The 14,709-nt window shown below is 31.9% G+C and overlaps 3 protein-coding genes across 6 annotated transcripts; 2 read left to right on the forward strand and 1 right to left on the reverse strand.

Moving 5' to 3' along the window:
- The first annotated feature begins 2,874 nt into the window (after positions 1-2,874).
- On the forward strand, positions 2,875-4,748 carry EB1C (end binding protein 1C). Its single transcript, XM_068611202.2, has 6 exons — positions 2,875-3,129; positions 3,224-3,379; positions 3,480-3,583; positions 3,698-3,917; positions 3,996-4,109; positions 4,224-4,748. The coding sequence occupies exons 1-6, from the start codon at positions 3,022-3,024 to the stop codon at positions 4,500-4,502; spliced, it is 981 nt and encodes a 326-aa protein (XP_068467303.1). The 5' UTR covers positions 2,875-3,021; the 3' UTR covers positions 4,503-4,748.
- A 431-nt stretch (positions 4,749-5,179) lies between these two features.
- Positions 5,180-7,119, forward strand: LOC137810081 (ADP-ribosylation factor 2). 4 transcript variants are annotated; one of them, XM_068611203.2, is made up of 6 exons: positions 5,180-5,361; positions 5,495-5,671; positions 5,955-6,025; positions 6,171-6,290; positions 6,444-6,562; positions 6,687-7,119. In XM_068611203.2, exons 2-6 carry the CDS (start codon positions 5,524-5,526, stop codon positions 6,775-6,777), a joined length of 549 nt encoding a protein of 182 aa, XP_068467304.1. In that variant the 5' UTR covers positions 5,180-5,361; positions 5,495-5,523; the 3' UTR covers positions 6,778-7,119. The 4 variants fall into 4 exon arrangements, with proteins under 4 accessions (XP_068467304.1, XP_068467306.1, XP_068467305.1 ...); XM_068611205.2 differs by having other exon boundaries at positions 5,324-5,364; XM_068611204.1 differs by having other exon boundaries at positions 5,324-5,361; positions 5,483-5,671.
- Positions 7,120-9,567: 2,448 nt separating this feature from the next.
- Positions 9,568-11,305, reverse strand: LOC137810093 (cyclin-D3-3). The gene is made up of 4 exons (XM_068611221.2): positions 10,731-11,305; positions 10,437-10,638; positions 10,186-10,316; positions 9,568-10,104 (listed from the first exon to the last, which is right to left on the reverse strand). Exons 1-4 carry the CDS (start codon positions 11,142-11,144, stop codon positions 9,826-9,828), a joined length of 1,026 nt encoding a protein of 341 aa, XP_068467322.1. The 5' UTR covers positions 11,145-11,305; the 3' UTR covers positions 9,568-9,825.
- Positions 11,306-14,709: the final 3,404 nt, after the last annotated feature.

The raw sequence follows: 14,709 nt of genomic DNA on the forward strand, positions 1-14,709 counted from the left end.
CCTGGATTCATCTCTATGGTTCATCTGTGGGTTCCTCTAAGGTGAGAGCATGTCTTTGAATGGTGCATAATATTTTCCCATGTACATATCACTTAGTTCTTAATTCAGTAATATTTGTATAGATTCGATATGCTTTATAAAAATTTAAATTCACAGTTGAATTGATACCTGTTCCATTTTCTTAACATGTCGTTTTTTCTAAATTTAACACTTCTTTTTATATTATGATTCATCAACAATCCATGCATGTAAGTTCGAATAAAACCATGAAATTATATTTATTGTTATCAAAATATACATAAATTGTGTTAAGTAATATGTTATTAATATTTTTGTATAATTTAGGGAATTTTTTATATAAGTCGAAACCGTACTTCCATCTAATGTTAGGAATATATTTTTTCTATAAAATAATATTTTCGTGAATTTATTAATTAAAAGCCGTAAAAAGTATTCTTCTACGTTAATATAGGTCAGCTCACTTTTCATGACCATTTCTTCACAATGCCCTGTGCATTTATTAGAAGGGAAAATATGAAATTATAAAACTTATATAGAAACTATCCTTACACTACATATATATTAGCAAAAGTACACATCATCAAATTCAATGTCTGTACATCGTTTATCTAAAAGTAAAGTTGAGAAAAAAATGTAATAAATTCTAATCTATTTTATACTTAGAGTAATTTTCATTTGTTAGTTTAAATAAATTTTGCTAAATTTTTTAAGAGAAATAAGCAGTTTGGTGTACCAAAAATTGAATTGTTTAGTTCAATTCTAACTTCCACCCTATAATATAACTAACGTGAAATATCAAAAATATTTCTTTAATTTTTAAATAGAAGTGTGGGTGCATGTGAGAAAGTAGTCTGAATTTGAGTTTTGTAACAATTTTTGGATTTGGATTTTAAGAATAATTTGCACCCTCATAATACATTTCTTGATCAGGTTTTACGAAATAACTTTACAGAATAGTCTTTCTAAAATATTTCCAGATTTTATTTTTTAAAATATTTTTTCTAAAACGTATTATTTGTATTCTTGAATCCAAGAAAATATTTCTCAATTATGAATTTCCAATTCATGAATGCAATGAAATACGATAGGGCAATTCTGAAAGTTTGGAATTTGACAGGGGTAGGAAGCAAAAGCCGAAGATGTATGGTATGAAAGCCCAATTAATAATTGTTATTTTAAAGCCCATAACGCTAGAAATTACTCTAATAAGCCCATAATGTGGTGTGGGCTTAGCCCACCGTTGCAACTATAACGCGGTCCACACCACATTATGGGCTTAGCCCACCGTTGCAACTATACATTGGTAAGACCGCGTTCACACCTTAATCAGGGATTTTTAGTAGTAATAATTATCTTAATAATAAGAAATAATGATAAAAATAGTAATAACTAATTATAGAACAAAAGGTTGTGATAGTAATATATCATGGTTGATTTTTTTTCGGTGATATTCATAATAAAAACAACAATATTAATGAAGATACCACAATAATTATATTTGTAATCTCTAACACTAACAACATTTAGAATTTGTTCGACAAAATAACTACTAAGCTTGTAATTTACAGGTTTGGTATTGAATTGTAATTTTTTTCATAAAATATCAATAGAATTGTAAAATTAAATAGAGATATAATAATATAAGATTTATTATACCAGTGGAACTTGTATTTCTAAACAACGATATATTATTACATAATTTCATCTTTTTAAACAATTAAATTTATTAATAAGTTTATTTATTTTTAAAAGTTATATATTCTTTTTAATATGTTATTTTATTTAAATAAGCTAATCTAATGATTATTAATCAAATGTAATTTTTATTTACTTTTCATAAATTTGTTTATTTTATATTTCTTAATTTAAACAATGTTAAATTGATTTTTTTTTGTAAAGTTTTATTGTGTGTAATTTTTATTTAATATTATGTAATGAAACATTTTTTATTTTAATTTCTAATGTTGAACATGCTTTAATTTGAATTTAATATAATAAAAAAATAAGTAGTAGTAATTCAACAAATAATAAAAACTAGTTCAATAATAATTATGTTTATAAGATTAAAATATGTAATGTTAGGTAAAATAAAATTAAAAATATATTAAAATATAATGGACAAGCTAGTTAGTAGTTGAAATAATTTATAAGTAGGAAAACTCTCACACAAAATTACCTTGACTTTCAAATTAAGTTGTAATGGAAATGTTGCAATGACTTCTTTAGATAGTCACTCTCTTACTGGTAAAGATAATACTGATGAAAATATTTCAAATAAAAATACTAATGTTAATCAAAACTCACTAAAAACATTGTTAGATATGCATGTATTTAAAATGAATTACTTGAATACATTTCATAATAGTTTTTCGTGGAAAATTAGATGTGGGTATCATTTCACAAATTTCTTATATTTGTGTTATTGACATTACAGTGGATGATAAATGCATAAGTAGTTAACTTCTAATAATTTTAACTCATAAAGGAATTTCATATCAAATATAAATTTAACCAAAAATAAAACAAGATGTGTTCACTCTTATTCTTACCTTAATCTAGGTATTTTTATCATCACCTTAATCTAGGTATAGTTCAATAAATAGTAAAATAGCACCTTAACAATTTTAAAAAATTTAAAAGATAATAGGTTGCAGGTTGAAACTGATATGGTGCATGAAGAACTTACCTATTATAAAAGCCTGCTTAGAGTGTTATTTTAAAGCCCACTACGCAAGAAATTGCTTTAAAGCCCACTACGCATGAATAGAAAGCCTAGCACAAAGAGTTTGGTCCACACAAAATTGGGCTTAGCCGAACGTTGCGTTGATTCCTTATTAAGATTGCGTTGAGACCGTTAATCACCAACCAGGGGATTTTGAATTTGAAAAACTCCCGCTCCAGTGTCCATATATATGCCACCTCTGTTTCTTTGTGAAAGAGCCGTTAACAGTACACAAAAGAGTATCCAGAAGGAGAAGAAGAAACGAGAGAGAGAGAGAAATGGCGACCAACATTGGAATCATGGATGCGGCTTACTTCGTTGGCAGATCTGAGATTCTTTCTTGGATCAACTCCACTCTGCAACTCAGTCTCTCCAAAGTCGAAGAGGTTAATCTTCTGATCCAATTCTTTTCATACTTTGATTTGGTTGTCTACTATAATTTCTTAGTTTATCTATTTCGTTGGATCGTTAATTTTTCAGGCATGTTCCGGCGCTGTTCACTGCCAGCTTCTCGATGCGGCTCATCCTGGGATAGTGCCGATGCACAAAGTCAATTTCGATGCCAAGAACGAGTACGAGATGATTCAGAACTACAAGGTCCTTCAAGATGTCTTTAACAAACTCAAAATCACCAAGGTAATACTCTCCCTCTCTCCTCTTTCAATCTCGTCTCTGTTTTACTTTAATTTTGGACGATCTTTAATTCGGTTACTGAATTGTTCGTTGTGTTTGTCAGTACATCGAGGTCAGCAAGCTCGTGAAAGGAAGGCCATTGGATAACCTAGAATTCATGCAATGGATGAAAAGATACTGCGATTCTGTCAATTCCGGACAGAACAAGTAATCTAATCTTAATTTGACTCTCATGCGTATTATCTTGATTTAGTGCAATGTTTTTGGTATTGCTGATGTAAATTATTTGAATTAAAAATACTGTATGCTAAATTTTTGTAGTTATAATGCTTTGGAGAGGAGAGAGGTTTGCAGAGGAGGAAGAGAAACGAGTAAGAAATCTGCAAACTCCCAAGCCTCTACTAAGGGTTCTACTTCGCAGAGACCTCAGTCTTCCCACAATTCTCGAAGAACCGAGGTTCTAAATGCAAATCCAACAAATCAGGCTGTTAAGGTCGCGAGAGCACCAATTGCTGCAGGTGGCCCTGCTTATGAGGAAAAGGTTTTTTTTCTTTTCACATCAAAAAAATTATCAAACGAATGATGAAAATACATTTCCCTAATGTTCAAGTTCATGCAGATAACGGAGTTGAAGTTGTCCATCGATAGTCTTGAGAAAGAACGGGACTTCTACTTTGCAAAACTGAGAGATATTGAGATACTGTGCCAGACTCCTGAGATAGAACACTCACCGGTACTGTGTTTTCATTGTTTTTAGTTATTGACTGCTGAAACCCAATAACTGGTATTACTATAGGTAATGATCATATGTGATTTGATTGTTGTCTATTTGTCTATGATGATTCAGATCGTTGAGGCGATTCAGAAGATATTATATGCCACAGATGATGATGGAACGGCTGTGGCTGAAGCTCAAGCCTTACTTTCTGCTGGTCATAAGGAAATAGAGGGGTTGAGTCCAATAGCTGAGGTTTCTGAGGAGAAAAGCAGTTCAGAAACTAACAAGAGAAAGAATATTTCCAATATTGATTTTGATGCTGCTGGCATCGCAACGTTGTCTCCCAGACAGAGGCTTTCTGATGTTTCGGATGTTCACTGTAGCGGGTCACCTCTTATGACTTGTTAAGGAATGAGGGAAGCGTCGTAAATTTCAATTAGCAACTTGTTCAACTGTTTTGGTTCTGTTTCATGTGTGAATTGACAGGGATATTATAATGAATGATTAGGGTTCTAGGATGTTCTGTTATGAAGTTATGAAAAATATAGCCAGATATATTTTGCCTTGTAGAATTTGCAGTTGTCATCAACAAATTGTTGTCATCAAGTAATTTCTGGTCGTTAGCCCTATTACATTTTCAGCTTTTTTTCATTAGTTTGCGACGATATTTTCAATTCTGGTCAAATTACAAGCTATCAATAATCACCTTGCTGAACATTGCATTACGCTCCCTTCCAAATCATCGAATGGAAGGGGCATGTGAATCCTTCGTTGTCGGTATTCGTGCCTAAAGTTTGCTAACATGAATGAAGAAGAGGTTAAGTGTAATTCCAGAGTCATTTCTAATGATAAATGAATGAATGAGAATGAATTCGTCTTAATGCACAAGATGCATTAAATCCAAAGATGCGTCGAGGTTTATTGCTTTTGCATGAACCCTGAACCCTTGCTTTGGTTTGACGCTGATGTAACTTCTGTACTGTGTCATCCGAATCTCAATTCTGGATGGGACTAGAAAATTCATATCAAAAGATCACTTTTGCATGGAGACAATCATAAGTCGCTTTCTACCCATGGTTTCAAATGGCACGCCCATCATTCACTTTATTCTTTCAGCTATCTACACTCGAACCCTATTCCATTCCCTCTTTCTATTAGTGCAGTATTGATGCCTCGTGCTATTTTCTGGTCACATGGTTATATAATATATGACCAACAGAGTGATTTTTAAGTTTCCTCTGGTTGTAAAAATATACATCATTTTGAGGTAGTAGTACCTTCCTCTTCTTTCATCACAGTTTGCAAAAGAAAAAAAAAATCAGAAAAATAATTTCAAGGGTTTTATTTTGATTTTTGGTTTTATTTTCATTCTCCACGTTTTACTCAAGTTGTTTTTTCAGCCAAAATTTCGATTGAACCAGAGGCCACAATGGGTTTGACGGTGTCACGGCTAATGAGATTGTTTTATGCGAGGAAAGAAATGAGGATCCTCATGGTGGGTCTTGATGCAGCTGGGAAAACAACTATACTCTATAAACTTAAACTTGGAGAAATCGTCACTACAATACCCACAATAGGTTCATACTAGTCACCGTGCTTTTTTTCCATCTGTTCCTTAAATCTTCTGAATTCGTACCAGTAATGACATGACTATTTGAAATAATTTCTCTCAATATGAAGTTCCTGAGATATCTGTTACTTAATATTCATTCACAAATAAGGTACAAGGCAAGGTGGATTAATCACATTTCCTTGAATACTCTCTCTCTCTCACTCACACACATATATAGAGAGTGGTTTTTTACAATATGAATGACAAATGAAATTATTCAAATTGGGTATATATCTTGGATGGATTAGGCTTCAATGTGGAGACTGTTGAGTACAAAAATGTCAGCTTCACTGTCTGGGATGTTGGAGGGCAGGACAAGGTATTTATGATCTTCTGGACACATCTTAATTTATTAAAAAATGAACCTTCATTTGAAATCCTGCAGTTTTGTTTGCCAAAATATAATTTTTATGGGATCATTAGTATATGGTAACATTCCAAGCACATGTTATAAAACTACGTAGATTCGACCATTGTGGAGACACTACTTTCAGAACACACAAGGTCTTATCTTTGTGGTAGACAGTAACGATAGAGAAAGAATTTTGGAATCCAGAGACGAGTTGCATAGAATGCTAAGTGAGGTCAGTGATTTTTCATAGTCAAGTAATTCTAATTCCTGCAGACTTCGAACCATGGTTAAATTTTATCAAAAGTGCAGTCCAAATGAAAACATGCAAGCTTTGCCTTTGGACAATTAAACGATGCAATAATGTTCTTAATGATGAGCATTTCAGGATGAACTTCGCGATGCTACAGTTCTGGTGTTTGCCAATAAGCAAGACCTTCCTAATGCTTTGAGTGTTGCAGAAATTACAGATAAACTTGGTTTACATTCACTTCGCCTGCGTCGCTGGTATTGCACTTTTTAATTACAACGATTCATATAACTTTTATCATATAACAATCACATGCCCCTTATTATCCTACACATAACAACTTCGTGAGAATTAATAATGTTTATGTATTTATTTTTGAAGGTACATCCAACCAACCTGTGCCACATCCGGGCAAGGACTCTATGAAGGGCTAGATTGGTTATCCAGTCACATATCTAACAAGACAAGATGAACAACGCTTTGAGTGCGTTTCTGATCTTCCATAAATGCTCACACTCCATTATAAATGTGTAATATAATATATCGTTTCACTATAGGCATAAATGAGTTTTATCTGTTATTTGAACTTCGAACTACTTATAATACCAATCACTGTGATATATGTGTGACATAATCGTTCAAGGCATGTAAACTACATAAGTTCTGAGTTATCATGCGCACATACCCAGATGTTGTATTAGACAAAATCTATGTAGTAACGCATTGAACAGCAAATGTTGTAGACTACACTATGTATACGCATTATATTTTTGTAAAAGATGTAATATAAAATCATTGACGTGTTTTTGCCTAATGTATCTGTCACTATCTTCATAAAAAACTTTAATATCAGCGCATGATAGAAGGACATGTGCATTATTTATGCTTCAAAGCTAGAGGGGCTCTTGCGTGATAGGGCATGTTAAAGATGCAATAAAGCATTCATGGTCCCTAAAAAAGGGTTTAGAGAATGATTACTTTTTTAGCCTATTTCACGTAGTGAAACTTACAGTATAAGCTCTGATATGAAAAGTTTGTTAATTTAAATTATTTATTCAAACATTATTAGATCTACAACAGACTAATATTAGGAATAAGATCTTACTGGCTTCGAAATTTTCAGTTTAAAATTGAAGAATACTTGAGTTGATAATCAAAGTTTAGGTTGCTGTAAAAAAAGTGTTTCTTTCTCGTGGTACTCCTTTCCATTTAACTTATATGGCCTCATAATTAAGCGGCTAGACCAAACATGTAGACCAATATGAGCATGGTAGCTAAAACAGGTAGATTATGCGGAAACAAAATTGGCTTACATAAATTTGGCACTTTTAACCAAAACCACAACGCACCTAATATTACGTGCATGTGGAGAATGCTGGCTCCTTATTAGCTTTTGATGCTATATTTCTAGGTAGCAACTTTAGTCTATAGATAGATATCACATTGTGCACATCTTCTGTCTCTTGGTTGTACATCAGAAGAACCCTTTTAATTTGGCACACCCCTTGGTCATACTCGTGGTCCCTGGCTACACCATACAACTTTACTAACGAAATTATAACACTGTCCTACCTCCCAAATACACTTCAATCATGTCACAATCTTCTTCTTTCTGGTATCATAGAAAATCTCAAGCAGACTTGTTTTTGCCAAACTAAGTATGATGCAAATTTCAATCTGAAGGAGGCTCATGATATCACATAGAATTATTGTTGGGCACCATAACTATGGCATGATGCAACCGCAACACATTGCTGACCATAACTCAGTTAAAAATGGGAAAGGAACAGGACAGAGAGGTAACAAAGGCAAAAAGTTTGTGATTTTCAAATATTTCGTCCTATGATGACCAGTCTTCCCTTTGATCATTTTGCCTTTTTTGCGTCCCTATTTTCTCTTCTTCTGTGTAATACCTATATTATGAGCATGGCTCTATCACTTTCCAAACATAAAAGTCAGACAAAACTCCTAAAAGTTCAGAGAGAATTCATCTTTCCTGAAAACTTCTCCATCACCCATCACCTATATCCAATTCAAGCTCATAGCAGCTAGAGTCCATCTTTATCATTATTTAGTTATCGTGCAAAATGCATTTTCTATTTTGGCATCTTTACTTTATAATGACAAGAGTACCTTCAATTAGAAATCTTCAGAAGTTGCTTTAGGTTGCTTCGTGGAACACTCACAAGATGCTTAAAAAGTATTTTAATTATTTCCCTAAGCATCTCAACCTTCAAAGTAAAAGAATATTATTTTGTCCATCAAAATAATAAATACTTTTATATAAAGACAATTTAGTCTAAATTACAAAAATATAAAATTGTAAATGACTTTCACTGGAACACAATTGGGATTGACTTTCTTAACAACAATATGACAATAGAAATCACAAACTACAATTTTAATACATAAAGCAACTTATGTAATTTACTTCTATCAGAGATGTTTTAAGTGCTCAAAACCATATGGGGAAATTTCAATTCCCAATTTTCAGTTAACCGGAAGATGTCTCTTTTAAACAAGACAACAGTCATAGTGTTAGTGATATGGAGCTGCACCTTCAATTATAAGTCATACTGTTCGTAATATGGACTTGCATTTTCAATTGTAACATGGTAGTTAGTGACAGCAAACCTTGCATTAAATTTGCAACCACAGACACTGAATTGCTCAAAGTCCCATGTTCATACTTAATGTCGAACAGGAAAAAAAGGTTTGATCTGACTATACGACCATTGAAAGTTGAACTTTTGATTGCAATATTTTCCTCCACAAATTGACAATGAGTTAATATATATTCATGAAATAGAACTAGAGTTGAAAGCTGAGTTTAGTGACCAACTTTGAGACCAAATTATGCATATTCTTTTCTTTGGTTCTTGTTGTCCATGCATGAATTTCGACTATGCCAACAATTATTGACCAGGGTTACAATCAAAGCTTTTGAGTTCTGAGCATAGGCCGGAAGATCTTAAAATCTAATTCAGGCAAAGGAAATGGTTCCATGTAAACATAATATTAACAGATTGAGATTACTGAACGCATAAATAGGTTGGTATAGTTGGTATTTTGTTGGAAAAATGGGGCTCCTCATTTATATTCATAAAAGAAACCATGAGTATCTCCTGGAGGAATACAAAGAAGACTTGTTAGAATTTCATTTATTCATCTAATGCATTGCCGAAGACATTCCACCCATCTTTGTTTGCATGTTAACCTTAATGTGGAGTTCCTGTTCTGTACTAACAGGGAGAGAATGGAAGACAACAAAGAAACAAGGGAAACCCTTGACTGTTGCTCATTGGGAATAATTGAACTTGCACATGTAAAGCTAATATTCATGTAATGTTGCTACTCAGTATCAGATCCTTGTTCCACTCAAATAACAGTGAAGATTTAGAGTCTCTCTGCTTCGTTCATTTTCAAATGTTCAGCCATCAATCTAAAAACTAACAACATAAGTTCTCCTCATAACATAACTGCCAGATATTTTTCCTATTAAAACTACCATGATTCTGAGTTATTGACGAGGAATATTTAGAACACCAATAGACACTCGATCCACTGAAGGCAAACGCATCTGCTGGTCCTGAGCTTTCCTCCTCTTAAACTCTGGCTCCACAGAAAGTGATGCCACTGACCATGAATCATTTGAACTTTCACAGCAGAAAGATGCATCAATGACCCCATCAGGGCTACTTGGCTCAGAGAAACGTTTGCGCCTCTGACCAGGATTGTGAATCCCTTCACAGCAAACTAATAGTCCCAGCATCAGTTTGTAGCACTCATTCACTTGCTCCTGTAACATAGCCACCGAAAATTTCCAATCAGTAACTCAAAATTGTGGCAGATTGGAACAATTAAAGAGAAAGTGACACACCTCGCTACTTCTGAGTAAACCAAGAAGCTGATTTCGGTACTCCCTAGCATTCAATGGTTCAATCTCTTCAATAACGTGGATCATTATAGCAGCAGCCAATGTAGAAGGAAGATAACTCATAACCCTTGAGTCTGAAAAATAATAAAGAATTATAAATATTACAACACACACCAAGTTAATCACATATCAATATGAATGTACTGAGCGATATCATGTATGTATCATTATTTATTAACATTATTGTTACTTACCGGCGATGACAGAGAGAAGAACATGTTGGCACCCACAGAGAAATTCCCAGTGCAAGTGAGGCTTCAAAGCAAGCCTTGTGAGAAAGTGTTGAAAGAAACAGATTGGGGTGACAGGGTTCATTTTCCATTCGAGAGTGGACAGCACGAGGAGCTCCATTGTATGTATGGTGTTCGCTTCAAACACAAATTTCGATTCCTCCACCTAAACAAAATCCAAAACCACTTCCACGTTCAACAGTAGAAACAAAGAAAAACGGAACTTTAGCAAACAAACAGCGATGTTGGAAAACGTACTTGCAACTCCAAAAGAAGCGGCACTCGTGTCTCTTCCACTTTGGCCGCGAGAGAGACGCAAGCAACGGCTGCTAGTTGGGTCCTCCACGGTTTATCTTCGCTCTGAAAGCTTCTTCTGTTAACGAACCTGTAGAAGTAGTTCACGGCAAGAACGGTGGTGAGAGGAGCGAAACCGTGGAAGTGAGAAAGTGTAGAAATCCAGCGGACGACGTGGTGGGAAGGGGAGGGAGTGAAATGCGTTGCGGTCTCTTTGGAGAGTAGAGAGAGAAGGTGGTCGTGTTGGGAGAAGAGGTGGTTGTCGGAAAAAATGGAAGGTGAAGAAGATGGGGTGGTGATGAGAGTTGGAGAATGCTGTTGGAAAGAGGAGTGTTGTTCATGACAGAGTAGGAAAGAGGGTGATGGTGGATGAGACATGGTGTTGAAAGAAGAAGAAGAAGAAGAAGAGAATGAAAGAAGAAGAAGAAGAAGAAGAAGAAGAAGAAGAGAATGAAAGAAGAAGATAGAAAGTTTTTTTGGCTATGGTGTGAGAAAGAGGAAGCAATTTAACATTTCATTTCATGACGTTACTTACTGACGCAGATACTACTCGGAGTTGGAACTCAACTGAGTTACGTTTGCCAAAACCCAAACTAATAATAAATAAAAAATAAGATATTTAGCAACTTATATTTAAATAATCAATTTTAATTTCTTTTGTATGAAACAGTTTAAGTGTTTGAATTTCACTAATTATTAATTTAATAATGAAAATAGTAATTATTGTTCTGGTAATAAGGAGAGATGTGAACATTGGAAGTGACAATATTTACTGACAATAACAATGTGATTGGTGGCAGTGATAATCTTTTTACTAACGGTAATATAACATATTATGGTAATAATATAAATGTTTAAGTATTCACGTTGAGTAATTAAAACAATGGGTTACTTCTATACCATACTAATTATTTCTGTAACTATTCTTCTCTTAATAATCACAACTAAGTAAGAACAGTGACAATACTTACACACACTAACTAATATTTTTCTTAGTCAACATAATATTAAACCATATAACGGTAATATAAATGTTACTTAATCACGGTTGCAGTAACAAATACAATACTCAGTTATGTGCTAACAATAATGATAAACCATTGAAATGGGTTTACCTTTAATAATTTATATTTTCTCATTTAAAATGCTATGTTTATATCACATCACAGTCTTATAAGTATGTTATTGATATTATGAGGATCGTGAATGTATGAGTTATGAAATTAAAAAAAAAGAGTTACATTATATTTAAAATTAAACACTTTTTAGAATATTGAACATGGTAACGAATTTCTTGTCAAACATGTTCATGAACCAGTTATATAATTTGCTAGGTGCTGCTTACGCAACTTGCTTGAAAAAAAGACTCTAGTAAAATTTGAAGTCTAGAACAAAACTATTTGGTATTAAATCTTACTCATGTGAGTGTTTAATTAGATGAAATAATACGTTAGAAAAAAGAGGGAAAAAATAGATAATTATCATGAAAATGTTGTTCTAAAGCCATTTCTCTCCAAATAGTTTGATACCGTATAACTATTCACTCTTGTAAATGAATTTTTATCATTCGAGTATAACATATTTAGAGTTTTGATACGATCTTAATTGAATTTAGCGAAATATCACGACAAGGTTGTTCTAAATAGATTTTCTTCAAGATAAAAAAAAAGAGTAAAAGTATATTATTTTGAAAAAAAAATGATAAATGATGAGATGAAATTGTTGGAAATCCCACATCGATTAGAAGTTAGAGTCTTTCATTATATATAAGTGGATGCAAATCTCAACCTTTTGAGTCAGACTTGGTAATAGAAATGGATGGGACTTTGTAATAGAAATGGATGGTCTTGCTATATATGATCATAGTTAGCAAAATGGATTGAAAAGTTGTTGTGGTGTGTTGGATCATTTGGATGCAATTGAAAGAATAATAAATCACCATTATTTTCATTCCACCCGCAAACCACCAAACCTGTTGCACTATGCAACACTAACAAATAAGTCAAAAAAACAATCTCCACCAATTATTCAACAGACCAACTTTTTTTTTTTTTATAAAAAGTTTTCGCATCACCATACTACTGGAAGAAATAGTTATATTTTTATGAATGACACTAGAATCAAAATTTATAATAAGTTTAATAAAAACTGAAACAGAGTTTGTAAAGATTTTGAGAAAAATAATTTTAGAATAGAAGTTGGAGTAGCAAGAAATCTAGAAAATAGCGTAGGTTAAAGAAGAGACACGCTATGAAAGTTATTACACATTGATAAAGATTTTTTTTATCACCATGCAATTGATCAACATTAGATGTGATATAGTTATGTATATATAAATTAAATTAAATTGAATCTTAATTCTGAAAGGCTAGGTAGAGTTTGTTACTGACAGTAAAATTTATTATTTTAAGATTAATGAAAATCGAAACAGAGTTATTGTACAAAGTTTAAGAAACTTCTCGCGGCTGTTTTTGGAAAAAAATAAAAATAATAAACTAAATAACTTTTTGATAATTTTTTATTAAAAAACATTATAGATATGATTTATTTCACATTAAATTTTTCTAAAAACTGATTTTTAAATTTTTCCTAAATTAATTTAAAACTTATAGATTATTTTTTTTGTCAAAAACATATTTATAGTTTTTTCTTTCTCCCTTGTCATATTTATGGGATGTTTTATTCAAAACCAGCCAGCCATAAATGTGGTTTATGTGACAACATACAATTTACACTATACTTTTTTATTATAAAAAATAATTGATGTAAAAAAAAATAATGGGTGTTTATTGTTCGGAAATGAAAGAGACGATAAATAATACATTAAAATAGTTTTTAAAATCATAAACAAGAGATAAAAAAAGTTCTTAATATTACAAAAAATATAATTTAAAAATTCTACATTTGTAAGTAGTTCAACTTCCTAAAATTGACACAAAATTAGAAAAAAGTTAGTTTAACTTCTAAATTTGGCACGACTAATTAAATTACTTATTAAATTATAAGCATCAGAAAAATTGGTTCTTAATATTATAAAAACATTAGTTTAGTTTCTAATTTTGACAATTGTCTGTTAATTCAACTTCTAAAATTGACCCCACTAATTAAATTAGTACTTAAATATTAGATAATTTTTTCGTAATACTATAAAAATATAAATTTCTAACTTTTGCAATTGTAATTTTGTTTAACTTCTAAAATTGACACAACTAACTAGAAGTGATTTTTTTTATTTTACAAAATTAACTATTACTGTTTTTTACTTGTTTACAAAGTTATTACTTGCAACTATTATTGTTTTTATTCATACTTTTCTGTGAATCTAAAGTATTCCATTGAAAAAGTAGTAATTTTTTTAAAATCTCAAAAAAGTTACAAGTTATCATGATACAGAAACTCTCTTATTTGACTTTATTTAAAAATATAAAATAAAGAAATTGAAATGGGAAATAACTTTTGGCCTTCCCTTCGTGACCAAGTCTCAACTCATAGTCATTGATGATTAGAAATGAGATTATTTTATATGAAGAATCACTTCCCTACTCATCTAACCATTAAAAAACAAACAAAAAACTCTACCTTAACCACCAATAAATGAGTGGTTATTACAGTTTTTATGCTGACTAGTCAAAAAGCATGTTAAATCATGCGAGAAAATAATGATTATGTTTGAAATGTTTTTTTTTTGCATAAATAATTTTCTTCCATTTTAAAAAACCATGAAATTTATATCAAAACAATATTTTTATTAACAAAAATGCATTAGAAATACAATTTAATAACAAAATTGTCTTTAAATTCTTCCTATGTAAGAATATTCAGATGACCTTCCAACTATAAACTAATGTGCGCATTTTCTGACTGTTTCATGTTCTTTTTTTTTTCAGAATAATTTTAATAATGTGTAGAAGAGCTGAGTGAATATAGAAAATTCCCTTATATA

Source organism: Phaseolus vulgaris, chromosome 2 (genome assembly GCF_051622355.1).
Source record: "Phaseolus vulgaris cultivar YP4 chromosome 2, ASM5162235v1, whole genome shotgun sequence".
Classification (NCBI taxonomy): domain Eukaryota; kingdom Viridiplantae; phylum Streptophyta; class Magnoliopsida; order Fabales; family Fabaceae; genus Phaseolus; species Phaseolus vulgaris.

Excerpts from the sequence above, each read along its gene's own strand:
- LOC137810093 (XM_068611221.2), bottom strand. The coding sequence starts at position 11,144 with ATGTCTCATCCACCATCACCCTCTTTCCTACTCTGTCATGAACAACAC. Across the intron at positions 10,639-10,730 it reads CGCTTCTTTTGGAGTTGCAA|GTGGAGGAATCGAAATTTGT; the intron begins GTACGTTTTCCA and ends GATTTTGTTTAG. Across the intron at positions 10,105-10,185 it reads GTTTACTCAGAAGTAGCGAG|GAGCAAGTGAATGAGTGCTA; the intron begins GTGTGTCACTTT and ends GCTATGTTACAG.
- EB1C (XM_068611202.2), top strand. The coding sequence starts at position 3,022 with ATGGCGACCAACATTGGAATCATGGATGCGGCTTACTTCGTTGGCAGA. Across the intron at positions 3,380-3,479 it reads ACAAACTCAAAATCACCAAG|TACATCGAGGTCAGCAAGCT; the intron begins GTAATACTCTCC and ends TGTGTTTGTCAG. Across the intron at positions 3,584-3,697 it reads GTCAATTCCGGACAGAACAA|TTATAATGCTTTGGAGAGGA; the intron begins GTAATCTAATCT and ends AAATTTTTGTAG.
- LOC137810081 (XM_068611203.2), top strand. The coding sequence starts at position 5,524 with ATGGGTTTGACGGTGTCACGGCTAATGAGATTGTTTTATGCGAGGAAA. Across the intron at positions 6,026-6,170 it reads ATGTTGGAGGGCAGGACAAG|ATTCGACCATTGTGGAGACA; the intron begins GTATTTATGATC and ends AAAACTACGTAG. Across the intron at positions 6,291-6,443 it reads TGCATAGAATGCTAAGTGAG|GATGAACTTCGCGATGCTAC; the intron begins GTCAGTGATTTT and ends TGAGCATTTCAG.